General features: G+C 46.1%; 1 protein-coding gene and 1 non-coding gene across 3 annotated transcripts; one reads left to right on the top strand and one right to left on the bottom strand.

Annotated features, from left to right (window-relative positions):
* The first annotated feature begins 1,137 nt into the window (after positions 1-1,137).
* Fam76a (family with sequence similarity 76 member A) lies at positions 1,138-26,304 on the top strand. Of its 2 annotated transcripts, XM_052716801.1 has the most exons (9): positions 1,138-1,333; positions 2,720-2,784; positions 6,144-6,198; positions 7,135-7,287; positions 11,738-11,895; positions 13,976-14,062; positions 20,208-20,343; positions 23,067-23,168; positions 24,149-26,304. In XM_052716801.1, the coding sequence occupies exons 1-9, from the start codon at positions 1,253-1,255 to the stop codon at positions 24,233-24,235; spliced, it is 924 nt and encodes a 307-aa protein (XP_052572761.1). In that variant the 5' UTR covers positions 1,138-1,252; the 3' UTR covers positions 24,236-26,304. The 2 variants fall into 2 exon arrangements, with proteins under 2 accessions (XP_052572761.1, XP_052572762.1); XM_052716802.1 differs by lacking the exon at positions 13,976-14,062.
* On the bottom strand, positions 16,313-16,416 carry LOC128098001 (U6 spliceosomal RNA). Its single transcript, XR_008214053.1, has one exon. It is a non-coding gene; the product is annotated as a U6 spliceosomal RNA (small nuclear RNA).
* Positions 26,305-27,580: the final 1,276 nt, after the last annotated feature.

Consider the following 27,580-nt stretch of genomic DNA (forward strand, 5'->3'; position numbering starts at 1 on the left):
AAAGACGTGCGCCACCACCGCCCGGCACCATCCATCTATCTTTAAAAAGGTTTATTGTGTGAATGATTACCAATACTTTCTTTTCCTTCCTCTCTTTCTCCCCCTATGCTTTATCCCCCCGCCCCCCTTTTTTTTTTATCAAACCAAACCCAAAGTCTCATACGTGCTAGGCAGTAGTGAAGAATAGATCAGTTAGCTCTGTATTAAGTGAGGGAGAGACAAAGATGACTCAAAAGGATATTGCCGGGGTTACTATGAAAGGCACAGTCTGATGGAAACGGTGGGCAATAATAAAATGGTAAAACATTGGCGACCCGGAGCTAAAAATAGAGGCACCAGGAACACTCTGGGCAAGCGTATGCCGTGTAAAAATGGAGGCCCTGTTTACATGACTCAAAATCTTTTTTCTATTATATTTTATTTAGTGTGTGAATATCTGTAAATGCACGTGAGTGCAGGTGCCTGCAGAGTTCAGAGGCATCGGGAACCCCTGCCGCTGGAGTCACAGGCGGTTTGAGCCACCAGATGGGGGTGCTGGGAACCAAACTCCTCTGCAAGAGCAGCAGTCCCTCGGCGCCATCTCTCCAGCCCACAGAGGAGACTCATCCGAATTTCCTGTTTTCCCTCTTAGAGGGCTGAGCAAACCAGCCTGCTCCGAGAATAGAATTTCCTTCTTGGCTGCCCACCTGGTTCAAACCCAGGGTGGCCTCAGAGTTCGAATCCGACGTCGCAGCACGGTCACCCCGATCCCGCCCTCTTTCGCCAGGCAGGGAGCTCCATGGCAACCCAAACCATCACAACTCCACCGAGTATCGCGAGAAGCAGGAATGCGCCCGCGGCCCGGGAGAGGCGGAGCGAGGGCGGGGCCGCCGCGGGAGAGTGGGCGGAGCCAGAGAGCTTCCGCGATTCCCGGGGTCGGAAGACGCCGTCTTCAGGCGGCGCCCCCGCGTGACTGCGCTTTACATAATCGCGGCTCCGAGCGTCACAGTGGCGTAGTCCAACCTAGATCGAATCAGAGCGGTCGGGAACTCCACGTTCCGCCCCCTGCCGCCTGATCGACGTCTAGGCGGGCCAGCGAACGGCCGCTCAGCCCCGGAGAGACCGCCCCCGCGCCGGCGGCCCGCCCTCGCCCGCCCGCTCGCCCGCCCTCCGCAGCCCGCCGCCGGCCGCCGCCGCCAGGTTGTGCCTGAGACTGTCAGATAAAGCGGCGGGCCGGCGGGCGGGGCGGCGGTGAGCACGGCCCGGGCCGGACATGGCGGCGCTCTACGCCTGCACCAAGTGCCACCAGCGCTTCCCCTTCGAGGCGCTGTCTCAGGGGCAGCAGCTGTGCAAGGTGCGCGGGCTGGGGCGGCGGCCGGGAGCTGGGGACGCTCCGGGCGCGGCTCGGAATTCTCGGTCCTGCGAGGACGCCCGCCGGGGTCCTCTCGGGCAGGGTGTGGCCGGCCCGCTTCGCCGAGGCACGGCGCCCCGCTGGCCGGGGACTGCGGGGCACGTGGGGGAGCCCGGAGCCGAGTCCAGGCCCTGGCAGCCGGCGTGTCCCGGTGCTTAGCAACGGCGGGGTTCTCTTCTCGGACCCCGTGAGGTCTCGGGAGGGGACGGCGAGTCTCTTGTTTGTCCCCGACTGGCCCCCGGCAAGATCTGCTTGGACCGCCTTCTCTCCTGCCGTGATCGCCCTGGGTGCAGAATGAAGGCCCAGGGACCTCTCTTGTCCCTCCTGAGATTGAACCCCGGAGTGGGGTGCTGCCTGTGAGGAGTGTCTTGAACTCGGACTCTTCATGGGTACTTTTCAGCCAGTCTCAAAGTTGGAGGTGGCAAGGCTTTACGAGGGAAAATGAAAAGAATTCACCAGCTTAGCCTTGGAACACACGAATCAGATGACCTTTTAGCACCTAGTTGGTAGCTGTCTGTCTTGCCCTAACCATTTTTTAACCCCTGAAATGCCAATGTTTTTATTTGTTTCTTCATCCCACTTTCTCTGTTCAAGTGACTAGAGCAACATTTAAGTCACCTAGCTCGTGTGAAGTGGCGGTTGACGAATTCTCAGATATTTCAGAATGTGTCTGATGTGTGTCGCTCACAAAAAAAGAAAGATGTTCACATCTTTCCCTCTTTCCTTCTTCAGCTACTCATGTTTACCGAGTCTGAAAGACAATGTTACAGTGTCCCTTGGACATAAAAGCTATGATGTAAAATTTTCTTTGTTTTCGAGACAGGGTCTCACTTGAAGCTCGGGCTGCCCTGGAATTCTCAGAGATCCGACTGCCTCTGCCTCCCAAGCGATGGGATCAAAGGCGAGCAACACCAAGCCCGGCTTTCTTTTTTTTTTTTTTTTCTTTTTAAAAAGGAAGTTCTATAAACAAAACGGCTTTAATCTGTTGCCTTCACACACCCCCCACCCCCCAGTTATCCTTCTTGGTATCCCACGGTGGCAGATAACCAGCCCTGGAATCTGGAGACTGGTTACCAATCTGGAGCTTATTCAGGCATATATTTGTTTTACAATTTATGAGTAGTTATACAAATTCTTACTCCCACACCAACAGCAGGGAAGTGATGCAGCTATTACAGAGGAGGAAAATCAGGTCCAGAAAGTTAAATGACTCACTTCAAGTTTAGTGGCTGTGCTAAGGGATAGTTAATACCCAGCTCTGCTGCTTCCTGTTGTTGGCTGTTTCCACTCCCCAGTGCCTTTCCAAATGATTACCTCCTTTCGTTTCAGGAATGCCGGATTGCTCACCCTGTTGTGAAGTGCACCTACTGCAGGACTGAGTACCAGCAGGAGAGGTAGAGTTCTGGTTGGCCGGGAAAGAGGTTTTGGTTTTTCTCGCTGTTTTGTTTTTAGTGTATTGAGATAGTAGCCCAGGCTAGCTTTCAGTTTGAGACAGTCTTTATCTTCAGCCTCTCTAGGGCTGGGATAAAGGCATGTGCCGCCATGGCCAAGCTAGAATACACGTTTAAAAAAAAAAAAAAAAAATAGGCCAAGGCCAGGCGGTGGTGGCACACGCCTTTAGTCCCAGCACTCAGGAGGCAGAGCCAGGCGGATCTCTGTGAGTTCGAGGCCAGCCTGGTCTCGAAAAACCAAAAAAAAAAAAAAAAAAAAAAAAAAAAGCCAAGCGTAGAGGCACAGGTCTTTAATCCCAGTGCTCAGGAGGCAGAGACAGGGGGATCTCTGAGTTCAAGGCCAGTCTGGTCTACAGAGTGAGTTCTAGGACAGCCAGAGCTACACAGAGAAACCCTGTCTCAAGAAACCAAAACAAATAAAATTAAAAAAAAGTAAATAGACTTATTTCTTCAAGTTTCTGCTTGTATTTCATGTACACATAGGGCTAGGGCTATAATTATAATTAATTGTAGTTTTTTTGGATGAGCTCTTACTATGTAGACTAGAATAGTCTTTTTTTTTTAAGTTTTATTTTTATTGTTAAGTGCATTTGTGAGTGCAGGCTCCAGTAGAAGCTAGAGGTATCAGATGCCCCTGGAGCTGGCGTTAAAGGTGGTAGTGAGCCACCCTACGTGGGTACTGGGAACTGAACTCAGGTCCTCTGGAAATAGAGAAAGTGCTCTTAACCAGAACCATCTCTCCAGTCCCAGGATGGTCACCAGAACCAGTCCCAGGATGGTCTTAATGCTCAGAGATCCACTTCCCTCTGCCTCCATAGTGCTGAGATCAAAGGCATTCACCAGGACACCCACCTAGAGCATACAGATTTAATGTCAATTACATTATACACAGATTATATAGTTTCCTGTATATCAACGGGTATATAGTGTGCGTGTTATATCTTATGTATTACCCATTGTCTGCTTAGATTTTCATTTTTTTTATTTTTTATTTTTATTTATTTATTTTATTTGTTTATTTATGTATACAGTATTCTGTCTGCACGTATGCCTGCAGGCCGGAAGAGGGCACCAAGTCTCATTACAGATGGCTGTGAGCCACCATGTGGTTGCTGGGAATTGAACTCAGGACCTCTGGAAGAACAGCCAGTGCTCTCTTAACCTCTGAGCCATCTCTCCAGCCCAGATTTTTATTTTTTTATTTTTATTTTATTCTTTTTTTTTTTTTTGGTTTTTCAAGACAGGGTTTCTCTGTGTAGCTTTGTGCCTTTCCTGGAACTGGCTTTGGAGACCAGGCTGGCCTCGAAGTCACAGAGATCTGCCTGCCTCTGCCTCCTGAGTGCTGGGATTAAAGGCGTGCGCCACCACTGCCTGGCAGATTTTTATTTTATTACTGCAATTTCCTGCCACTTTGAAAGAGCAGTGGGGAGCAGAGCATGTGGTGGTGCCTGTCTGCAATCCCGGAGACCGGTGAGACCCTGCCTCAAATAAACACCACATATAAAATGATCAAGGATCTGAAAAGTGAATGACATGTGACTTTAAACATTTAAGCAGGCTGATTGAGCACATACCTTTAATCCCAGCACTCAGAGAGAGACTCTGTCTCACAAAAACAACAACCACCACCCTCCTACACACGATAAAATACTAGCAGTCCTTTAATTGCAGCGTTGGTCTGCATAGTGACCTACAGGCCAAGCACTAAAGCTATATAGTAAGACCTGTGTAAAAAAACAAACTGTAACTCCAGGAAATGAGAGCCCCTGAGGGCACCTGCTCTCATTTGTACTTACCAACATGGAAGACACATATACATGCAGATAATTAAAAATTGCCCTGGCAAATTTTGGTTTGCATATCTTTCTTCTTCTTCTTCTTTTTCTTCTTCTTCTTCTTCTTCTTCTTCTTCTTCTTCTTCTTCTTCTTCTTCTTCTTCTTCTTCTTCTTTTTCTTTTTTCTTTTTGAATGCTTGGGATCAAACTCGGGGCCTTACATATGGTAGGCAAGTGAGCTGTCAGTTATGTCCATACAGCCTCACTGGGATTATAGACCCACACCACCATGTCCTGAGTTTCAATTTAATTTAAATGTTCTCGACGCTGAGGTGTTTAATTTTTCTTTTTGTTCTTTTCTTTCCTTTGTCTGTCTGTCTGTCTGTCTCTCTCTCTCTCTCTAAGACAGGGTTTCTCTGTGTAGCTCTGACTGTCCTGGAACTCATCTGTACATCAGGCTGGCCCCAAACTCAGAGCTCATCTGCCTCTGCCTCCCAAGTGCTGGGATTAAAGGTGTGCACCACTGTGCCCACCTCCTTGTTTTCTGTTTTAACTTTATGGTCCCCTCTCTAGAAATGGTATGACAAAATAATCACAAAATGGACTCAGTTTTTATTTTGGTCTCAGACCATTTAATATGTCTTTATATATCAAACATTCTTTTGTATAAAGGGTTAGGCTGTGTGTGTGTGTGTGTGTGTGTGTGTGTGTGTGTGAGTGTGTGACATATTTTTACTCTGTAGCCCTGGCTGGCCTGGAACTTGCTATGTAGACCAGGCTAGCCTCTGACCCTGAGTATTGGGATTAAAGGCATGCGCCACTACAGTTGGCTAATTTGGCTTTATCTGAAGGTGGAGTTTCTGTAGGCAGATTGCTTAGTTCAAGCACTTTGGTCATATCATGCATGACCTTTAGATCTTCACAAGGCAAACAGTGTTTATCTGGTCAGTGTCTAACTTAGAGAAATCATAGATACAAAGTGTTTGTCCATAACATCTATTTCCCTGTGTCTGCTTTTCATACTCTTCCTTACAATGGAGAGTGTAGTCTTGAGTTCATACCCCAGACACACACCCATCTTATTCCTCACCTTAAAATGTTTCAGATACTCATCTGAAGTAGAGAGAATTCGCTTCTTTTCTGTATTTCACTTCAGTGTAACACCGTATTTTGAGGGTCTTTTAGTTTTATTGGGGATACTTAAAGATGTCATAATTAAAGCTGGGCATGGTGTTCTCACGTCTGTAGTCCTACCACACCGGAAGTTAAAGCTGTTCTCAACTACATAGTAAGTTTGAAGCCATCATGGGCTATATGAGTAAATACCAACCTGGGGTGGGGAGTGGGGCGTAATCTGAAGTGACTTACTCTCTCTTTAAAATAGGGTTTCATTATTAGTTTATCAAATGTCCAGTCTATACATCACCTAGCCCCTAGCACCTTAGCAATGACAAATTCCTTGGACTTCAGAGGAATAAGGTTTCAGATGTTCTAAGAGAAGTCTTGTTTCATTGTTTTCTTTAACAGTAAAACCAATACAATATGCAAGAAGTGTGCTCAGAACGTGCAGCTGTATGGAACGGTGAGTAGGATTTCTCTGGACCAAAATCCTAACAGGAGTGAATACTCAGATCTCTTAGAACTCAGCCTTCCAGGGCTGGAGTGATGGCTCAGTGGTGAAGAGTACTTGGTTCAGCGGGGTTCAGTTCCCAGCTGCTCATATGGTGGCTGACAACCACATGTAACTCCATTTCCAGGGGATCTGACACCCCTTTCTCTCATCTGCATGCAGTGTACCCATGTAATGCACATACATATATGCAAACACCCATACACATTAAAAGTTTTAAAGTCACACACACACACACAACTTTACCTTCCCTTCTCCCTGCTTTCCTGCCTGCCTTCCTGAATATTTGCTTATTAGCGCAGCATGGTGTGAATGTCTGAGGAGCTCTGTGGAGTTAGCTCTGCTACCTTTGTTCTGGGGTTGGCAAGCACCTTTGCCCATGGAGCCGTCTCTTAGGCTGGTTTTTGTTGTTTTGCATCAAGGGTCTTGCTGTCTGGCTCTGGCCGTCCTGGAACTCGTTCTGTAGACCAGGCTGGCCTCGAACTCACAGAGATCCACCTGACTCTGCCTCCTGAGTGCCGAATTAAAGGCGTGCACCACCATGCTTGGCCTGTTTTTGTTTTTCTGAGACAATGTCTCATGTATCCCAAGCTGGCCTCAAACTCAACTATGTTCTATTGGATTTTTTTTGTTGTTGAAGTTTCATCATAGACACTAATGAGCTTCGGTTATTTGTTATAAAAATTTATTTAAAAAGTGTATAATCATATGGGGATTACTTTTGTATGATGCTAAGGATTGGGCTTCATTTGAACACTGTAGGGGCAAATGCAGGATGTTGGGAATCCGCGTTTGCCCTGTGTCGTGGGTTACAGAGTAGGAAGTGCGACTAAAAGCGGGCCAGTGTTTTATGATAGGCTTACTTGATCTTTTTTCCTCTCCGTTAAGCCTAAGCCTTGTCAGTACTGCAACATAATTGCAGCATTTATTGGCAATAAATGCCAGCGCTGCACGAATTCAGAGAAGAAGTACGGACCCCCATATTCCTGTGAACAGTGCAAGCAGCAGTGTGCGTTTGACAGGAAAGACGATCGGAAGAAGGTAAATGGCTGGTTTGTCTTCTTTAGCTTCTTTTTTGGGGGGTGGGGGAGAGTAAATTGGACCAAATCAGATGGGCATGATTCTGAGTTCCTGTCCTGCTCCTGTTACTGACTAACTTAGAGAGTTAGATTGTGTTCTTCATTTCCCAAATCTAGACCATTAGTCTAACATTTCTTTAAATTTTTTTTGTTACATTTATTTATTTTGTGTCCATGAGAGGGATGCTTATGCTTGCCACAGTATAGCATATTTGTGTGTGGGAGCCGTGGGTCCCGGGAGAAAACTCAGTTGGACACATTGGTAGCAAGTCCCTTACCCACTGAGCCATTTTACCAGGCCCATCTCTTCTTCTTTCAACAGAAAATGGTTTTTCTTAGCATTATCCGTCTTTATTTGTATTTGGCCTGCTCCGTATATGTGTACCGTGTGTGTGCTTGGTGCTGGACAGGGTCAGGAGTGGGCATCATATCCCTGGACCTGGAGCAGTGTGGGTGCAAGTCACCACGGGCAAGCTGGATTCTCTACAAGAACAACAAGGGCTCTTAACCGCTGAGCCATCTCTCCAGCCCGTTTTCCTTTTTTCTTTTTAAGACAAGGTCTCTTTGTATCTGGTTAGTCTGGAAATCACTGTATATAGACCAGGTTGACCTTGACGGTTGAGATTAAAGGTGTGTGCTCCCTCCGGGTGGTGGTGGTTTACGCCTTAACCCCAGCTCGCTCTCTCTCTCTCTCTCTCTTTTTTATTTATTTATTTATTTATTTTTGGTTTTTCGAGACAGGGTTTCTTTGTGTAGCTTTGTGTCTTTCCTGGAACTCACTCTAGTCCAGGCTGGCCTCGAAGTCACAGAGATCTGCCTGGCTCTGCCTCTGGAGTGCTGGGATTAAAGGCGTGTGCCACCACTGCCCCAGCAACCCCAGCTCTCTTAATCCCAGATCTCTGAGTTCGAGGCCAGCCTGGTCTACAGAGTGAGATCCAGGAAAGGCACAAAGCTACACAGAGAAACCCTGTCTCAAAAACAAAAAGCTAAAACACACACACACACACACACACACACACACACACACACACACACACACACAAAAGGTGTTTGCTCCCATGTTCCCTGTCCATATCTTATTACAGTTACACTTCATATGTTTACTTCTGTGTTCATGTACCACAGATACGCCTGTGGAGTGCAGAGGACAGCTTGCAGGAGTTGGTTCTCTCCTTCCATATGGGTTCCAGGTATTGAGCTGAGGTCATCAGGTTTGGCAGCAAGTGTCTTTACCTACTGGGCAGTCTTGTTGGCCCCTAGCATTTTTTATTTATTTACTTTTTTTTTTTGGTTTTTCGAGACAGGGTTTCTCTGTGTAGACCTGGCTGTCCTGGAACTTGCTTTGTAGACCAGGCTGACCTCAATCTCAGAGATCTGCCTGCCTCTGCCTCACGGGTGCTGGAACTAAAGGCGTGCGCCACCATGACCATCTTCCTGTAACACTTCTTAAGAATGTAATTGGGGCCTGTGAGATTGTTCAGTAGATAAAGGTTCTTGCTACCAAGGCTGGTGACCTGAGTTCATCTCCAGAACACGAATGGAGGAGGAGGGAGAACATTGACTTCTGTAAATTGTCCTCTGAGCTCATGCATAAATAAACCTCCTCCACATTAATAAATAATAATGTATTAACCTTTTAAAATAATTCAAATTATAGTGAGAAGTACCTCATATAAGTGGTAGTTGGCAAAAGTCTGTGTAAGTCTAAGAAGTAGAGATGATGATAACATAGGTGAGGTAATGGTCCCAGTACTACTGTACAGCTCCAGATGTTTCTGTGTTGAAGTTAAAGATCACAAGATTACATCACATAGAATGTGCGTGTTAGTTGCAGTATCTTGATGGATCAAAATGGTTTAGAGTTTGGTCATACTAATCTCTCTATTCTTGAAACCCTCTAGTGGCTTCCTTTTTTTTTAAACTTTTTCTTTTGGTTTTTCGAGACACAGTTTCTCTGTGTAGCCCTGGCTGTCCTGGAACTCACTCTGTAGACCAGGCTGGCCTCAAATTCACAGAGATCCGCCTGCCTCTGCCTCCAGAATGCTGGGATTAAAGTTGTGCGCCACCACGCCCGGCTGTGGCTTCCATTTCTACTTGGATAAAACCCAAACTCTTCTCTTCCATGCTTGCCAGGTCTTACCCAGCGCTCAGTTTCGTCCTGCACTCTCCTCACCTGTGACCACCTTTCAGTCTTCAGGCCTCCCAGTTTTCTTCTCTCTCCTCTGTGCTGGTTCTTCTTTGCTTCAGTCAGCCTTTTCCAGAGAGTTCTGACTGGTTTCTTTGGTCTTAATTTGGATGGCTCCTCTTTACAGAGACCTTTTTCGGGGGAAGAGGAGGTGAGACAGGGTCTCATGTAGCCCAGGCTGGCTTTGAACTCCCTGTGTAGCTGAGGAAGAATTTGAATTCCTGATCCTCCTGCCTCTGCCTCCCCAAGTGCTGGATTACAGAGGTACACCACAGCACATGCTGGAGACAGTCTTTAATTCCCTTGGTTACAATTCCTATCACTCCTTTATTGTCTTGGAAATGTAGCATTATGAAACATTACCTTCTGTATTCCGTGTTTCTCACCCCATTAGGCTGTGAGCTCGCTCTTCATCTTTTTTCTCTGTGGCAGTGGCCTGGACATCGTATGTGGTGGTCAGGAAATAACAGAGAATATATTACAGTCCTGAAACTCTGTCGATGCCCAGAGTTCTTGTGTGTTCAAGGCTGACTCCTGTTAACCAGATTTATTAATTTATAGTGGAGGGACATAACTTTCACTGATGAGAATATTCCTGCCTGCCAGCTGAGACACCTTTCCCTAAACGAGATGTTGGAAAAGCTGTGTTAGTAATCAGGAGGTCCCTTTAGTAGTATTTTTCCCTGGGCTGCAGAGATGGCTCAGTGGTTAAGAGCACTGGCTGCTCTTGAACCAGATTTGATTCCCAGTTCCCACGTGGCAGCTCACAACAGCCTCTTAAACTCCAGTCCCAGAGAATCCAAGACCTTCTTTGTCCTCTGAATGCACTGCACATAACTGGTACACAGACACAGGCAGGCAGAACACCCACACATAAATAAAGATAAAGGGAAAAAATAGTGTTCTGTCCATCTCCAGGGATAGGGGACAGTTTGGGCTTTGCAGTACCCTAGACCTGAGTCCTGTCTTGTTCCTAGGGCTAGCTCAATCAATGATCTTGGACAAGTTGTTCTCATTATGTGTCCATTTCCTTTATCTTTTCTGACAAGAATAACAGCTATGGCAGAGAAGCAGAGGGAGACTGAATGAGGTAGTTACAGAAAATAACTTTTTTGTTTTGTTTATTTGAGACAGGCTCTCACTGTGTAACCCTGGATGGCCTGGAACTCTGTAGATCAGGCTGGCCTTGAACCCACAGCTGTCTGCCTGCTTCTGCCTCTTGAGTGCTAATGTTAAAGGTTTGTACCACCACGTTTGGCTTTTGTTCGTCTTTTGAGATAAGGTTTCCTGTAACCCAGCTGGCTTTGGATGCATGCACTGTGTAGTGAGATTGGCCTGCACTCCTGGTCCTCTGGCCGCACCTCCTGAGTGCTGCTGGGATTGTAAAGATGTGTTACCACACTGAGCTAAACATTTATTAATTAACATTTTATTTTTTATTTAAAAATATTTTAAATCATGCTAGACAGTGGTGGCACACACCTTTAATTCCAGTACTCTGGAGGCAAAGGCAGATAGATCTCTGAGTTTGAGGCCAGCCTGGGCTACCTAGAGAAACTCTGTCCCAGAAAAAAACAAAACAAAAATTTAAAATATAATTACATCCCTTCCCTCTCTTCCGTTCAGCCTCTCCCATATTCCCTGCTCTCTTCCTCCCTTCAAATTTCAGGCCCTCTTTTTTCTTGTTGTTACATACATACTTATAAACACACAAATATGTAATAACAACCTGCTCAGCCCATCAGTGCTGTTTGTGTGTATATGAATTTAGAACTGACCACTTGGTATTGGATAACCAGTTGGGGGGCTCATCCCTGGGGAACACTATTTCTCCTGCCTCAGCATTCCTTAGTTGCATGATAAAAATATCTATCTATCTATCTATCTATCTATCTATCTATCTATTGTTTTTTTGAGGCAGAGTTTTTCCGTATAGCCCTTGCTGTCCTGGAACTCTCTCTGTAGACCAGGCTGGCCTCACACTTTTAGATCCACCTGCCTCTGCCTCCCGAGTGTTAGGATTAAAGACGTACACTATAGAGACATCAATTTTTATGTGTATGGCACCATATTGAGTGGTCTATGTCCATTGTCACTAAAGCCTGTGACTTGCCCCAGGCTCACACAGCTTGCAGGCTGGAGCTAACCTGAGTGGGTCTAGCTCAGGGTCTTAGTGGTCATGGTTAGCACAGACCTCACCTCCTCTGAACTGTGTCTCATCTTTCAGGTAGATGGGAAGCTCCTGTGCTGGCTGTGCACACTGTCCTACAAGCGTGTCCTTCAGAAGACCAAAGAGCAGAGGAGACACCTGAGCAGCTCTTCTCGAGCCAGCCATCAGGAGAAGGAGCAGTACAGCCGCCTGAGTGGTGGCAGCCATTATAACAGGTAACCCAGGGCCATGAGAGGACTGTAGGAGGCGGCAGGCCAGGAGCCTCACTCCTCAGGCAGTCGAGGAGGGAGGCATCTCAGAAGTGTTCCTGTTGTTACAAGCCTTTAGGAGTCTCTGGCTTGCCATATTTATAGTTCCTACGTCTGCAAGGGCCAAGGAGGTTTCTGTATTGTGTCTTTAAGGTGTGTAGAACTTGTAAGTGGAATTCTCAACTTTAATTGTGCATAATCCCTTGGGGATTGGACGTTTTGTTTTCTGGCTATAGACAGCATTTTAAATATATATATTTGGACAAATAGTTGATTGGTATTCTAGACTTTTTCAGGGTGGGAGCCAGTTGAAAGATGTCCTTTTGTTGATGGCTGAAGCTTCTTTTAAGAGTATATACAATGATGTTGAGAATTGAGGCTTAGGTTTAATCCTGTCTCTAGCAAATTTTCTCGACAATGAGAAAGAGAATAGCATTACCTCATGGGGTTGTTGTGAAGGCAAATTATATAGTACATGAATAGCAGTTTGTTTTCTCATGACAGTATTCAATGGGTTTTAGCTGGTTTTTGTTATTACTGTCATTATGGGTTTGTTTGTTCACTAGGCATTATTAAGTACTCTCATGGGCCAGGGACTCTGCTGGGAATACAGAGATGAATAAAAACCATGCTGCTCTCAATAGTATGCCTTCTGGTAGAGAATACAGATTTGTAATCAAGTCATCGCAGTCTAATGCAATGGGCACCACTTTGCAAATTTGTCAAGATTCAGGTAGAAAGGCAGGAAAGCTGACTTGGAGAAGAGCTTGCTGTAACTGTCCCTCTATGGACTGGACTTGTCAGATGAGGACAAGGCAGGGGCATCCTAGGAGAGGGAGGGACTAGTGCTTGCAGAGGACTAGAGGGCATGGGAGCACACAGAGCCCGGGAGACCGTCAGACCGTTTGTGTTGTTGGAAACTGGAGGAGGAGGAGGAGAGGGCCTGCACGCATGTCAGGGGCTTATGGGCGCTACCGAGGGGCCTATGCAAGGGAAGGACCCAGCCTGTGTGGGCAGCAATACCCTGGCTAGTAGAGAAGGCACTGAAAGAAAGGGGAACTGAGGACTGGGATGTCACTCAGTGTAGTGTTTGCCTCATGTTTGCAAGGCCTTGCTTGGTTTATAGCGCTTCCCATTGGGGCTCCTCTTTTCGTGCAAGTATAGGTAAGCTAAGAAATGTTACAGAAACTTTATCTCGGCCTGGAGGTGGTGGTGCACACCTGTAACCCCAGCACTCTGGAGGTGTTAGCAGAAGGGTCAGGAGGTCAAGGCCAGCCACGGCTACATAGGGAGTTCGAGGCCAGCCACAGTTACATAGGGAGTTCTAGGCCAACCTGAGCTACATGAAACCCTGTCTCATCCTCACATACCCCAACTTCTCCCACCCTCACCCCCACTACACACATGCAGAGAACCACCCTGAGGCACTTCATTGAGCCCCTTGGGTGTGGCATTGGGACATCTGTCCGAATGAAGGGATTTCATGCCAGGGGCAGGCTCCTGACTTTGGTGTCAGAGCCAGTTGTGAGTGACGGTACTACATCTAAAGCTAGTTCTTCTGTGGGACTGAGGTCCAGAGTGCATTCACAGAGATGTCATGAGAAAGGCTAGGAGTTCATTCGTGTCTGCTTGGCTTTTGTTACAGCTTTCCTGCTGGCTCTCCTTGGGTAGGTCAGGTACTGACTTGTCGGAGGGTAGCTTGTCTGTACTTCCTAGAGCTATGAGATGGAGGATGCGTGGGGGATAGGAATGGAAAAGACTTTCTAAACCAGAAAACACATTTCTTACAGTTTGATCAGTTCTGTTTTCATAACTATTAATCAGTCAGGAAGTAAGTAATTAAGATCAAAATGGGTTTTGACCCTGTAGACACTGGCTACCCATGCATCCAAGCATCCAAACCTATAAACCGCCTTGGAAGATTTTACTAATCAAAAATAATAAGCTGTTGCCCAGAACATTGTTGGCCCATTTGACAGACTTTCCTTGGAGTGTTTTATTTATCTTTGATTTCTAATGTGTCTCTCTCTCTTTTTGCCATCAAAAGCCAGAAAACACTTTCTACATCTTCAATTCAAAATGAAATCCCAAAGAAAAAATCCAAGTTTGAGTCAATCACAGCTAACGGAGACAGGTGAGCCAGTTGGGGTATGAGTGCCCACGCACTTGAAATGCATACGTAGTTCTTGACTACCTTGAGGGTATACCTCAGCGCTAGCCAGGGTCCTGAGTGGACCGTTAGGGGTGCTACGCTAGTCACTTGATAGTTATGGATAAGCGCTCCTAATAGCTGTTATCAGTTGAATATAAGAACTTAGTGGGCATGCTGGCCTTGCCTGTAGTCTCAGAACTTGGGAAGTTGAGTCGGATGGGTGTGATGGCACACTCTTTTAATCCCAGCACTTGGGAGGCAGAGGCAGAGGCATATAGATCTCTGTGAGTTTAAGGCCAGCCAGGGCTACATAGTGAAACCCAGTTCAAAAATAAAAAAATACATATTTAGAACTAGTAACTGGATTAACTGTAGTTATTCTTCAGTCCACTAAGGAAGTCTAAGAAGTGAGGAGATGAATGTTTTTCTGTGTGGTCTGGGCCTGTAGCCTCCAGACGGAGTTGGTTTGGAGAGAGAGCAGAGGTAGGGTGAAGGTAGGGCTGCATGTCTGCCCGGATATTCACACTTCTCCCGAGTCTTCCAGTACAGATGCTGGGACAGACGAGAAGGAGATAGAGTTCAGTGGTTTTGTTTCAGTTGGGCCTGCCTAAATGCATATTTTCATTGCTCCTCTCTCCTCTCAGCGATGCTTCCTCTCCTGAGCTGCTTTGTCCTAATACCCAGAGCCCGTCTGCATTGGTGCAGTGGGCTGCTTCTCAACAGAGTCTTGGAACCATCCATTTTCCTGTTCCTCCAGGCCCAGGCATCCTGAAGTGAGATCACCTGACCCTTCCCCAAAGTCCTGGGACTCTTCTCCATTCTGAGAACATTCGCAGCCCTCCCTCCCAGCCAACATGGCTGTGGGAGCCACCAGCCAGGGCCTTACCAGGGCTGCCTGTTGCTTTACCTCCCAGAATGCAAATCGTCTGTGGAGTCTCCTCTTCCTACTGCATTTTTATTTACTTGATTTCAGATCCTACCAAGGCAGTGTCTGTCAACACTAGTTTAATTGGTTTTCATCTTCTTGAACCTTCTGGAAATGCTTAAGTTTTTCAGGTTGTATGTGGGAAAGAACCATATAGACCAACTTTCTGGTCTCTTCACCCATGCCTTGGAGCAGCTAGTTGGGCTGTTGTGAAGAAAACAGATGTGTTCATCACCTTTGCGTGGTTCTGTAAAAACGGCTTCAAGGAAGGCATTTTTGGAAGTCCTAGAAAGCAGGCCACTAAAGCCCAGCCCCGTACTTTCAGATCCACCATTCCCATCTGCTTCCTTATCCCCAGGCCGTGCTGGTGGTCCCCGGAAGCTCGTTCAGAGCTGCAGCTCTGCCAGCCCGGTCTCTAGTAGCTTTGCCTTGGCCAGCTTGCTTGTCTTGAGGTTTCGCCGCTAGTCTACTGTCTGTTGCCTGAGATGTGCCAAGCTAAAACCTAGGTTGGCCCTGCAGATGGTTGACTCACATCCGGCCACAAGTAAGGATGGTGTTGTTCAGTGGGATGCTAGTCCTTGCTTTAGGTCCTCCAGAGAAGACATTAAAAGATCATTTTTCCCATACTGTATGTGATATTGGGAATTGAACCTAGGGCTTCCTATTTAGGAGAGTGTTCTACCACTAGGCTGTATCTCTAGCCTCATACTAATTTTAAAAAGTTGTTGTTTTTGTTTTATCTGTGTGGGGAGGGGAGGGTTAGAGACAGTCTCACTGTGTAATTTTGGTTCTCCTGGAACTTGGTAGTAGTCCAGGCTGACCTCAAACTTGAGGCAGTCCTCTTACCCCAGCCCACTGATTACAGGATGTGCCACTATGTTTATCTTATAGTTTGAAAATGTAGGTAATTTTTTCTGCTGCCACAGAAATGTTCATCCATAAACACATTTCTTTTGAATGTCCCTGCATTATTAGTGCTCTTAATAATTTAGTCAACTTATTTGCATTTCTTTTAAATATTCTTAACACAACGTAAGTTGCATTTTGTTATCCTTTTTACTTTTTGTGGGTTTTTTCCTACTCTTTTTCTTTGCTTTGAATAAAGCATTCTGAAACTAGGCTGGTGTCACCCACCTGTCATCCCAGCACTTAGGAGGTGAGGCAGGAGAATCAAGAGTTCAAGGTTATCATCAACTACATAGGGACTCAAATCAGCCTGGAATGCATGAGACACTGCTTCAAAAAACAGTAACAAAAGAGGCATTTCTGTAATTTTATACTCCTTTTTAATATTCAAACTTTTATTTATAAATATGAAATGCTTCAGGAATTTGCATGTCATCTTCACACAGGGGCCATGCTGATCTTTGTATTGTTCCCATTTTAGTATATGTGCTGCCCAAGCAAGCACTTCATATAGAGTGTGTGTGTGTGTGTGTGTGTGTAAATGGGGAAGTGTAGACAGGGTTTCGTGTATCCCAGGCTGGCCTCATTCTGTGTGTAGTGGAGGATGACCTTGAGTTTCTGATTACCTCATCTCTCCCTCCTGAGTCCTGGAATTACAAGCAGGGACCACTCTTACCAGGTTTCTGCATTACTAGGGATCCAGCCCAGGGCCTTGTACATGCTGGGCAAGTACTGTGGACTAAGGTGCATCTCTAGCCCTGAAGTATGTATGACATGCACTTACATGCTCAGGACTGGAGCGGTCGGGAGTCACGGGTGAGTGCTTCCTTAGCACAAGGCCCTTAGTTTCTATCTCCAACACTATCTCTCTCTCTCTCTCTATCTATCTCTCTCTCTATCTATCTATTTTTTTGTTTTGTTTTTCTTTCTTTTTTTGTTTTTTGTTTTTTGTTTTTCGAGACAGGGTTTCTCTGTGTAGCTTTGCGCCTTTCCTGGTACTCGCTTTGGAGACCAGGCTGGCCTCGAACTCACAGAGATCCGCCTGGCTCTGCCTCCCGAGTGCTGGGATTAAAGGCGTGCGCCACCACCGCCCGGCTCTCTTTCTTTTTTTTTTTTTAAATATTTATTTGTTTATTATGTATACAGTGTTCTGCCTGCATGACAGAAGAGGGCACCAGACCTTATTATAGATGGTTGTGAGCCACCATGTGGTTGCTGAGAATTGAACCCAGGACCTTTGGAAGAACAGCCAGTGCTCTTAACCTCTGAGCCATCTCTCCAGCCTTGTTTTGTTTTTCAAGACAGGGTTTCTCTGTGTAGTTTTAGTGCCTGTCCTGGAACTCATCTTGTAGACCAGGCTGGTCTTGAACTCACAGAGATCCGCCTGGCTCTGCCTCCTGAGTGCTGAGATTAAAGGCGTGCACCACTGCTGCCTGGCACCACTAACTTTTTAAAATTTATGCTTTTACTCTTTAAATTTTATTCCTTATGTCTTCTGTATGTTGCCTCATGATAGTTCTATGTTGATCTTTTACTGCCATAATCTTATTTAATATTGAGGCATGTTTAATTCACATTCTTTCTCTCTCATTTGAGACAGGGTCTCCCTACGTAGACCTGGCTGGCCTGGAACTTTCTATTAAATTGATAAGAATATTACTATACTTGGCCTTTGCCAACAGACTAAGAAGCAGTCCTGGAACTTTCTGTGGAGACTCAGGCTGGCTTGGTACCCAGGGATCTGCCTGCTTCTACCTCTGCCTCCCAAGTGATAGGATTAATGGAGTGCACCACCATGCCCAGCCTCCCCTCATATTCATTGTCCCCCAGCTTTTCATGCTGTAGACAGAACACATTATCTTAGCTTTCTCTGATGTTTTATACCTAGAAGGTGGCTTAGTCTATTTGTTTTTCAGTAGCCTACGAAGTCACAGCCCCCGCCCAATATTTTCTAATTCCCTAGTTAAAATTGTGGTTAAAACTTTCTGATTTGAGGAATATGAGTTAGACAGTGTTCCTTCCTTGAGAAAATATGCCGGTCACTCTTCAGTCATACTACTAAGTGCTCCGTAGAATCCAATTTAGCAATGGGTGGCAGCCAGGCACCTACAGTATGTCATTTCCAAAGGACTTTTTAAATTTCATTTTATTCTCTGCCTTTGAGCCTGCAGCCTTGGGCTTCTTTGTGGCCTTTGAAGATGGCCTCTCGACAGTGTGCTTTGTTACTGCAGCCCTGTTTTGATTCAACTCAGGAAAAGAGTTGTTTGTCTTGAGGGTGGGCCTTGAATCTCCAATCTCCCTGCCTCAGCCTCTTAGCAGAGAACCTGTTCTTATGTTAAAAGCTTTCAGAAAAGGCAGGGAATGTCTTGGAGCAGCACTAAGTTCCCTGTGTGTGGAGGTATTGGAGAGACTAGCTTGCTGCCTTGGTAACTAGTCGTTGGTAACTAGTCGTTGGTAACTAGTCGTTGCTTTTACTTCTCATGTTGATTGAGCTCCTAGCTTCAGAGGGATCAGGCCCACGCAGGATACACTGGACTGGTTTTGCCAAGAGTTGACTGGTGTAAGATTAATTTCTATGGCTGGTGCTTAAGCTCGGTGGTAGAGCGTTCTCATCTCATGCACGAGGCCCTAGCTTCAATCCTCAGCACTGCCAACAGCAGCAACAAGAGAGAGTCTCCTGAGAAGCAGAGCGGAGCATTTGGAGCTTTGGAGACATGGAGAGTTACCCCCGGTCGGCCGTTAATCTGCCCTTGCTTGCTATAGTTAGGAGTTAAATACTCTGTTGGGTTGAGGGAAGACAAGTTTTGGTGGGTATTGAAACAGATACAAGGGAACTTCTAGATCTGAACTTGGAGAAGATTGATGGGCCCTTATCCTGAACACCTGTTTTCTTAGTTTGCGTTGACTCTTGCTCACCCCGTACTTGCACTTGGGGACATTCATCAGTTAGGAGAACATCAGTTCAGTCTTCCTCCAGTGCTCTGTTCCAGATGCTGCATGTGGATGGGCTCCAGCCAGCCATAGGAGTATCTGACTTGGTAACTGAGGGAGCGTGTGCAGTCACAGGCTGGTTGAGTGTCTTCCAGCACTGCTTATTAGCTGCCATGTAAGGTTCTGGAAGGAGCAAAAGCAAGAGGCTGTGAGTTGTTGCTCTGTTGACAGAGGGTTGAGATCAGTATCCAGAGGTGTGTATTGCTTTAAAGATTGTCGAGAAAAGTAAAGAACTTCTTTTGGGAATTCCCTAAAAATAGACAGGAAGTGACCTCTGGCAGTGGTTCCTGGTTTGTTCTGAGGCATCGCTGAAAACTTTGGATCCTCACCCAGAAAACCTCCTGTTGTAGATGCAGAAAAGATTTTGCATGTAATCTCAAGGCCTTACAGATTCCCTGAAATGGGAGAAATGAGGAGGGTCTGCTAAAAGGACATGAGCGTCACCAGTACTTTGACAACGTGGAGAGTCGTAAACAGCATGTGATGTGACTGGAGTTTGCCACCTTTGTCCCTTCCTCCACTAAGCATCCCAAATTCTTTTTGTTGTTGTTTAAGTCTCCTACTGGAGTGCAGACTGTCCTGAAATTCACTGTAGCCTAGGTGGGCCCCAGACTCAGAAGTCCTCATGCCTCAGCCTGCTGAATATTAAGATTATAGGCTGGCTTTGCAGCACAGAAGCTAGTCTTCCTGTACACCCCACCTTTTTAGGGGAGACTGCGTGCTTCAAGGTGGGAGCTGCAGTTTCTTTTCTTTTTTTGAGACAGGGTTTCTCCCTATAACAATCCTGGCTGTCCTAGAACTCACTTTGTAGACCAGGCTGGCCTCAAATTCACAGAGATCTGCCAACCTCTGCCTCCCAAGTGCTGGTATTAAAGGTGTGAGCCACCACCAGCCAGCTGGTGTCTCAGTTTCTTAGGAGCTGAACCTCATCACAGGACTTTAGGGCTGAGCGTGTGCTCATAATAGATAGTCTATCAAGGATTCTAGGACAGTTCTCTAATCACAAATGTGGCTGGAGATCTTCAATGAGCCTCCAGTAGTAAGCTTGGCTTTTGGGATCTCATGTTTATTTTGGTCCCACATATGACAGGTTGAGGGGTTGGTTTGGGTTGGCATCATTTTCTGATGACCACCTTTCCTGTACTTAGTTCAAGTCCAGCAGATACTGGTAAGTCTGATGTGGACAGAGCAGAGCCTGATGGCAGGAATTCAGATAGTCACTGAAGCCCCCACGGTCACCATCAGGTGACCTGGAGTACAGCCTTAAGTAGAGTTAGGAAATTTCTCTCTCCATTTTCTACCCAGCTTTTCCCCAGACCTGGCTCTGGATTCCCCTGGCACTGACCACTTTGTCATCATTGCCCAGCTGAAGGAAGAGGTGGCCACTCTGAAGAAGATGCTGCATCAGAAGGACCAGATGATCCTAGAGAAAGAGAAGAAGGTAGGGTTTCATTACCGCCTTTTTTTTTTTTTTTTTTGGTTTTTCGAGACAGGGTTTCTCTGTGTAGCTTTGCGCCTTTCCTGGTACTCGCTTTGGAGACCAGGCTGGCCTCGAACTCACAGAGATCCGCCTGGCTCTGCCTCCCGAGTGCTGGGATTAAAGGCGTGCGCCACCACCGCCCGGCTCATTACCGCCTTTTGGGCCAGGTTTACAGAGTGAAGACCATGGGATGGGGTATGATGCTTTCCCTCTGTTGGCTACTTACCATTGGTGCTTTAGAGAGCCTGTGGTCAGCTTGAGACTCCCTGAGAAGAGAGTGTCTGTTTGCCAGGTTGGCTCATGGGATGGCATTTTGTTGGTCAGTCCACCTCAGCCTAGGGGTTCAGAACGCTGATTTTTCTCAGCATTTCCAAGGAGTTCCCACTTCTCAGACAGGACATTAGTTAATGAAACCAACAGACACAGTGTATAAAAGCCACGGGTAAGGCTGAGGGTGTAGCTCAGCTGCAGAGTGCTTGTCTAGTATGCACCAGGCAGTCTAGCAGGGAGCATATAACAATATACTCTGTGTGTGTGTGTGTGTGTGGTGAGGAGGGGGCAGGTTACTGGGAACTAAACCCAGGGTCTTGTGTGTGCTAGGAAATTCTGTGCTACTGAGCTACATTCCTAGTTAACATACTACTATACAGGACTACACAGAGAAACCCTGTCTCCAAACCAAACAAACAAAAACATCTAATAGTATGAATTGTAATGTAAATATTTTTGGAGATAGAGGTTTGCCAAAGGGGTCTGGGCCCACGGGTTGAGACTGCTGATTTATACCCTCTGAACCACCTCCGTGACCCTTGTCCCATTTTTTGAGAGAGGCTTGCTGTAGAGTCCTCACTTCCTGGAACTTGCCATGCAGACCAGACTGTCCTTGAACTTGTGGCAGTCCTGCTTTTGCTTTTCAAGTGCTGGTTTTATAGATGCATGCTAGGATTGCATATAGCCCAGGCTGGCCTTGAATTCATGTGCAGCTCAGGATGACTTTGAACTTCTGATCTTCTGTCCCTGGTTCTGAGATTACAGGCGTGCATCACCATGCCTGGTTTAAATTTTGTAGAAGTTCTTGTGTTTTCATGCATTTTGGGGGGAGTCCTAGAGATTGAAACCAAGGCCTTGTACGTGTTAGGCAAGCACTTAACCATTCACATCAGCCCCCAGTCCCTGTATCTTTTCCATTCTTCTGTGTGAGTGACAGATGACAGACACCCACATGTCTTGGACAGACTTCTGCCCAGTAGGGACCAGAAGAGCGCTTGCGTCCTACTTGCAGAACTCAAGTCTTGAAAAGAGCAAACCAACTAGCTCTTGTGTCCTGTAGCTTCCACGATCACATTGTCACGTTGCCCGGTTAGGGCACCATCTCTGCTGTGTCATGGCTGCCTATCTGTAGCCCCATCTGCTGCTACTGTGAAGTTGTCAGCTGTTGACGTAACAGCCCTCGGTGGCCTATCTTTGTGCCTGTGTCTGGACTGTTCCGCTTCCCTGCCTGTTGCTAGTCTGTTTTGACTCAGCTCACCAGTCACTGTTAGCTGCCCTCCTCTGAACCAGCAGTCAGTAGACGGGAGTCTGGAGTTGGATCAGCACCACGTTAACACTGCCGGTCCTCATGGCATACTTAACCTTTTAGACCTCAGGCTATTATAAAGATGGGACAAAGTATGAGTTAATTTTTAAAAACAGTAGGGCCAGTGAGGTGGCCACCAAACCCAATGACCTGAGTTTGATCCCCAGGATCTCCATGGTAGAGAGAGAGAGAGAGAGCGGACTCTGGGAGTTCTCCTCTGACCTCTGCATGCACACTGTGGCACACACACACTCACATGTAAGTGGATAAGCACATGTAACTCACAAATGTTTTTAATAAACCCAACACTAGGTGCAGTGAGCTGGCTGGGTCGGTCAGGTGCTGCCTTCGAAAGCCTGACACCCTGATTGGCTCCTGGAACCCACTGTTGAGGAAAGGAGAGAACCAGCTCCACAGGGCTGTCCTCTGACCTCCGGGGTGCTGTGTCACTTGTGTCCACACGTGTCATACACAAATAATAATAGAGTAAAAAGTTAAATAAAGTAACAAGTGAAGATTTATGGGTAATAAACCAGTGTTTTTTGAATTGAGAGCAATGATCACTGGCACTTCTTCTCTAGCTTGTAAACGAGCATTCAGAGGGTTTATGGAACTGTCAAATCTTCAAGGGAGTAGTAGTTTAAGTCAAGTTTTTTGTTGTTGTTTGGGTGTGTATTTGAGACAGTCTCGCTATATAGCCTAGGCTGGCCTTGAACTCAAGGTAGCCCTCCTGTCTTGGCCTCTTGAGTGCTTAGGTTATACTTATGCACCACCATTGTGGCCAACCAGAACTGTTTCCTCGGATTTGGAGGGAGGTAGTGAGCAGCTGTAACTGCAGCCACTGGGGAGCCTGAGGCAGGAGAATTCTTGACCTTGGAACTTGGAAGATGGAGGGGAGAGGGGAAGAAAGGGAGAAGGATAGTGAGCTCCAGGTTTGTGAATCTTCAGAAAAGCCTCAAGGAAAAAGGATGCTGTGTGGCTTTGATGACCGTGTGGACGTGCAGGAGAGCCCTGGGTTCCAGGAAATTGGAAGACTGTCTGTGTAGACCTCCAATACCAAGACATTTACCGTTATGAAGGAGTTGAAGTCACTGATTTTTTCCTTCAGATTACGGAGCTGAAGGCTGATTTTCAGTATCAGGAGTCTCAGACTCGGGCCAAAATGAACCAAATGGAGAAAACCCACAAAGAAGTCACAGAGCAATTGCAGGTGAGTGTGTGGTGACCCAATGTGGTCACGATTGTGTTTGGTAACCATCCCTTAGATTTTTTTTCTCTGTTTACAGAGTACACAAAATCCTTTCAGACATCTTTCATTGTTTTATTTGAGTGTGTTTTCATCTTTTTCTCCCAAGAACTGGAATTAACAAATGTGCTCTTTTACTTCTTTAATTCACCAGATGTGAGTCCAGATGTCTGAATTATAGATCTACTTATTCTGCTCATTAAGGCTTCCTGGTTGGTTTGTGTTGCACACATCATCTTTTTGTAACAGTAGTCCCAAGAGATCAAGCTCACCAGTGCGCTTCACTTTTTTACTCAAGCAGGTGTCACACCCCAGAACTTGCTGTTATTTCCCCTCTCTGGACCAGTGCCGGACTCTCGGCGTCCCCTCCTCTATGTCTACAGACAGCTGCTCTCACATTGTTGTTATTATTATTATTACCCACTAAACTCATTCTGCACGGAGACCATCTACCAGCCATCTTTTTTTTTTAAAGAGCAAAGGAATTTATTAGGGTATAAAAACTCATTACATCATGGGAGATTTATCGTAGGGTCCTGGAAAGCCGAGTTACAGTCCCAAGTTGTTCTTATATTCCCCATGCTGTTCTTATGTCTCAGTATCCAAACCCAAGAGGGAGCAAAGAGGAACTGCCTACCTGTAGCTCAGGTCTTTTTTATTTATTTATTTATTTTTCTATTATCAGCTTGATACAGTATAAATTCTTATCCTAATAGTGAAATGTTTCATTGAGGCTTGCCCAGTAATTGAGTAAAACCAAAACTTATTATAAGCCACAGTCATCCTAGGCTCCCCTGCTATGTAGCCTCCCTGGTTCTGTGGGTTGCAGTCTGATTGTCCTTTGCTTTATATCTAGAATCCACTTATGAGTAAGTACATACCATGTTTTGAACCATCTTTTGAAAGCTGTTCTTGCACTGACTTTTTATTTTTATTATTTTTAGGCCAAAAACCGAGAGCTTCTCAAACAGGCAGCTGCTTTGTCCAAGAGCAAGAAGTCTGAGAAGTCAGGCACCATAACGTCTCCGTGAGGACCACAAGAAGGCTCCCGGCTCCCAGCAACAACAGCCGGCGCTCCTGGGTCAGGGTCAGCAGCCCGGCTGTTCTCTGGGAATTGTGCTTTCTTACAAAATCTCTATTTTCTTACCATTACCCTTTGTGCGAATGTAGTGGGCTGAATGGACACACCTGGTTTGTGCCGTGTTACGACTGCATGCTGAGCATTTGGGGTTTCAGACCTACTCCTCCTCCTCTCCCTCCTCCGCTCCCCAGTGCTCCTCCCTCCCTCTGTTTTAGTACTCGACGTTTTCCATAGTGGTCACTGCTCAGAGTTCTGTGCAGAGTGTCTGTCCACCGGCACACCTGCCATCCCCACGAGCAAGTAACCTGTCATCCACTGTGCATCACTGCCGCCCTCTGAACCTTGAGAACTGCCACCTTAAGACTTCGTGCGCTGAGAGAGGCTTTCTCTCGCCAATAAACTTTTTGCTTCAGGGTATACTCTTGGGTTTTTCCAGGTATATTATGTATGACCTTTGTACTATGTATAGACAGAGTTTTATTTATTTTTTAAAAAGGAAACCTTTTCTTGATAAAGGAATGATGGTAGCCTGGCTAGTTCTTGTAAAAGCAATGCCTCTTCAAAAACAAAGAAAAAAAAAACAGACCTGTTTGCTAGCTTTTAGTAAAAGAATCCAATCTTTTTTTTCTCGTTACCTTAGAGTCTTGAGGCTAAGGTAAATGCTGGAGGTGTAAGTGTGGAGCTAAGTGCCTTTGGAGGACTCTGTGGAAGAGCATTTGAGGAGATGCTTAGGGTGCAGAGAATTGACCAGTCTGTCTTTAAGTAAGGGCAGAAAGAACGGTTGTCCAGGTTGTACTGGACACTTCCCTCCTCCCCCTCCCTCTTCTTTCACATAATGTTAAATTCCCACACTGCCACTTCTTTTTTAAAAACATCCGCTCGTGTCAGCTGTCACGCCAGGCTGTCAACAGAGCACGTTTTTTTTTTTTTTTTTTTTTTTTTTTTTTTTTTTTTAACATGAGCAGATCAAGTGGGATGAGATTTGAACTCTTGTGTGTTTCCAGGGGTTGACATGGACTGCTTAGGCGTGGGCTGTGTGATGGGGAGGAGTCTCACCGCACTTCCTCCCTCTGCAACCCCCATCCTGTGAGCTCCCTGTTCTGACTGAGAATGTTTACAAAGCAAGGGCTCCTGGCAGCAGCGGGGCCTCCCCGAGTGTGCCCTTCTCCCATCGTGACCCAGTAGGCAGGTGGGAAGGGAGAGGTTCGGATGTGGAGCCTCACTCTTGGATTTTTGTGAAAGAAACTAGAAATGCGTAGTATGTGCCCTGACCCAGAACAAACCTTGGAATCAGTGCAGGTGCTGCTGGCGTTAGAGCAGATCATGGAGACAGGTGACATTTGTACCACAGTCCACCAGCGTCAGAGCAGTCACGGTCACTTGTCCACAGTGCTCTCTAGTTTGCGGTGGCCTTCTCAGACACATGGACAGAGATACGGACATGAGGGCTCTTTCCGACAGGAGGCTCGAAGGACATGTTTATATAGTTCTTTGGTAGGGAATGCAGCTTTCCCTTCTAAGCAGGGGAAACTGCCTTGCTGAATCGTTTTGTAACTTTCTGAATGAGAAACTTTTAGGTAAAGATATATTACCATACGCTATTTTTCAGGTCATTTGTGTTGGCTGTGGAAAAAGATGGTAGAAAGAGAATGACAGTCCTGGTCTCTTAAACAAAAGGTAGAACTGAGAAATCGTGCATGGGAAATGTGACAGTACACAGACGCTCATTTAGTTTTATACTAAATCTTTTTTTAAGGTCTTAGCATTTAATATTCAGCAAACCTATACATTTTCTAAACTACCATGAGCTCCTGAACAGTAAAGAGGAAACCTCAGTCTTGAAATGTTGATTTTTTTTTTAAAAATCATGACAGCATTTTACCATGAAATTGAGTAACTTTTGGTAACACCTTCTGTTCCTTTGTATGTTTGTAATAATGGACATTTTAAAACATAGGAATGTTTTGGTTTGTACAGACTTTGACAAATGTGTGTTAATAAAATTCATATCGACTCAGATGACTATTTGGATTCAGTTCCTGGGTTCTGTCTCCCCTTCTCCTCTCCCTTCCTTTGCTCTCCCCTCCCCTGCTCTTCTCTGTTCTGGGGGTGGAACCCAGGGCCTTGCTCAGGCTATGCACACACTGAACCACTGAGCTGCACCTGGCCCCTGTGTTTATTTCTTGCTGATTTACCTGTAGACATAATGTACTCTTTCCTGGCACCCTAAGTTTATCCTGTTTGTAGACTAATGGGGAATTTAAAACCCGTCAGCAGTAACAGGGGGTTCTTGTTACTATTACTATAAGATAAATGACCAAATTTTAATGACTCAAAACAATTTTGAAATGCGTACAGGTCCTGTTGGATAATTTCAACAGAGTAAGGACAAGAATTGGTTTCTGTTCCATATCTAGGTTTTCAGCTAGGAAGATTGAGAGATCATGGCCTGGAGTTAGTCTACTCAGTGCTCATTCACCTGCACTTGGGCTGGGCGAGGTGGAAGCGGAACAGTGCTATCGGTCACTTGTGTCCCTTCTGTAGAACATAGCCTTCCCTGGCATGGTGGCCTTGAGGTAATCAGACGCAGCACCGGAAGACTCCAGGCAGCACTGTTACAATGATAAGGCAGTAGCTGTGTTCCATCTCATCTGCTCCAGAGCTCACATGCCCTCATGGCCCCTGTACACACACTCATGTTAAAGGAGTCAGAAACCCATGCAGACTTGAGGAGAGGACACAGATCTTTCCTCCTGGTGGTTTAACGACAGTAGAAGTGCCTGTGGGATGGGAACTATTCTGACTACCACTGCCACATGGAGTAGCTTCTGGAACTAAACCAGATCCAAGAGCAAGGCAAAAGCTCCACTGTGTTTCATGTCCTGGCTTCAGACAAGACATTCCCATAATTTCTCCACTATCCTATTGGTTGCAGAGGCAAAATCACCAACATTCCAGCATGAGAAGGGAGGGCGCACGTGTTCATTCCAGGAGCAAGAATCACTGGGATTTAGGTGTAATTGGAGGGGAGTTTCTATCCTGCCAGCAACTCCCAAATACCCAGCAGCCGCTTCCCAAATTATCACACAGAGGCTTATTACTAACTAGCTAGCTCTTACACTTAAATTAACCCATAAGTCTTATCTATGTTTAGCCATGTGGCTTGGTACTTTTCTCAGTACAACATTCTTATTTTGCTTCCTCTGGGTCTAGCTGGTGACCTACAAGTCTGCCCTTTCTCTTCCTGTATTTCTGTTGGCTTGCTAAATCAGCTTTTATTATCAACCAGTGAGAG

Source organism: Peromyscus californicus, unplaced genomic scaffold, assembly GCF_007827085.1.
Source record: "Peromyscus californicus insignis strain IS unplaced genomic scaffold, ASM782708v3 Scaffold_5__1_contigs__length_169319896, whole genome shotgun sequence".
Lineage (NCBI taxonomy): Eukaryota > Metazoa > Chordata > Mammalia > Rodentia > Cricetidae > Peromyscus > Peromyscus californicus.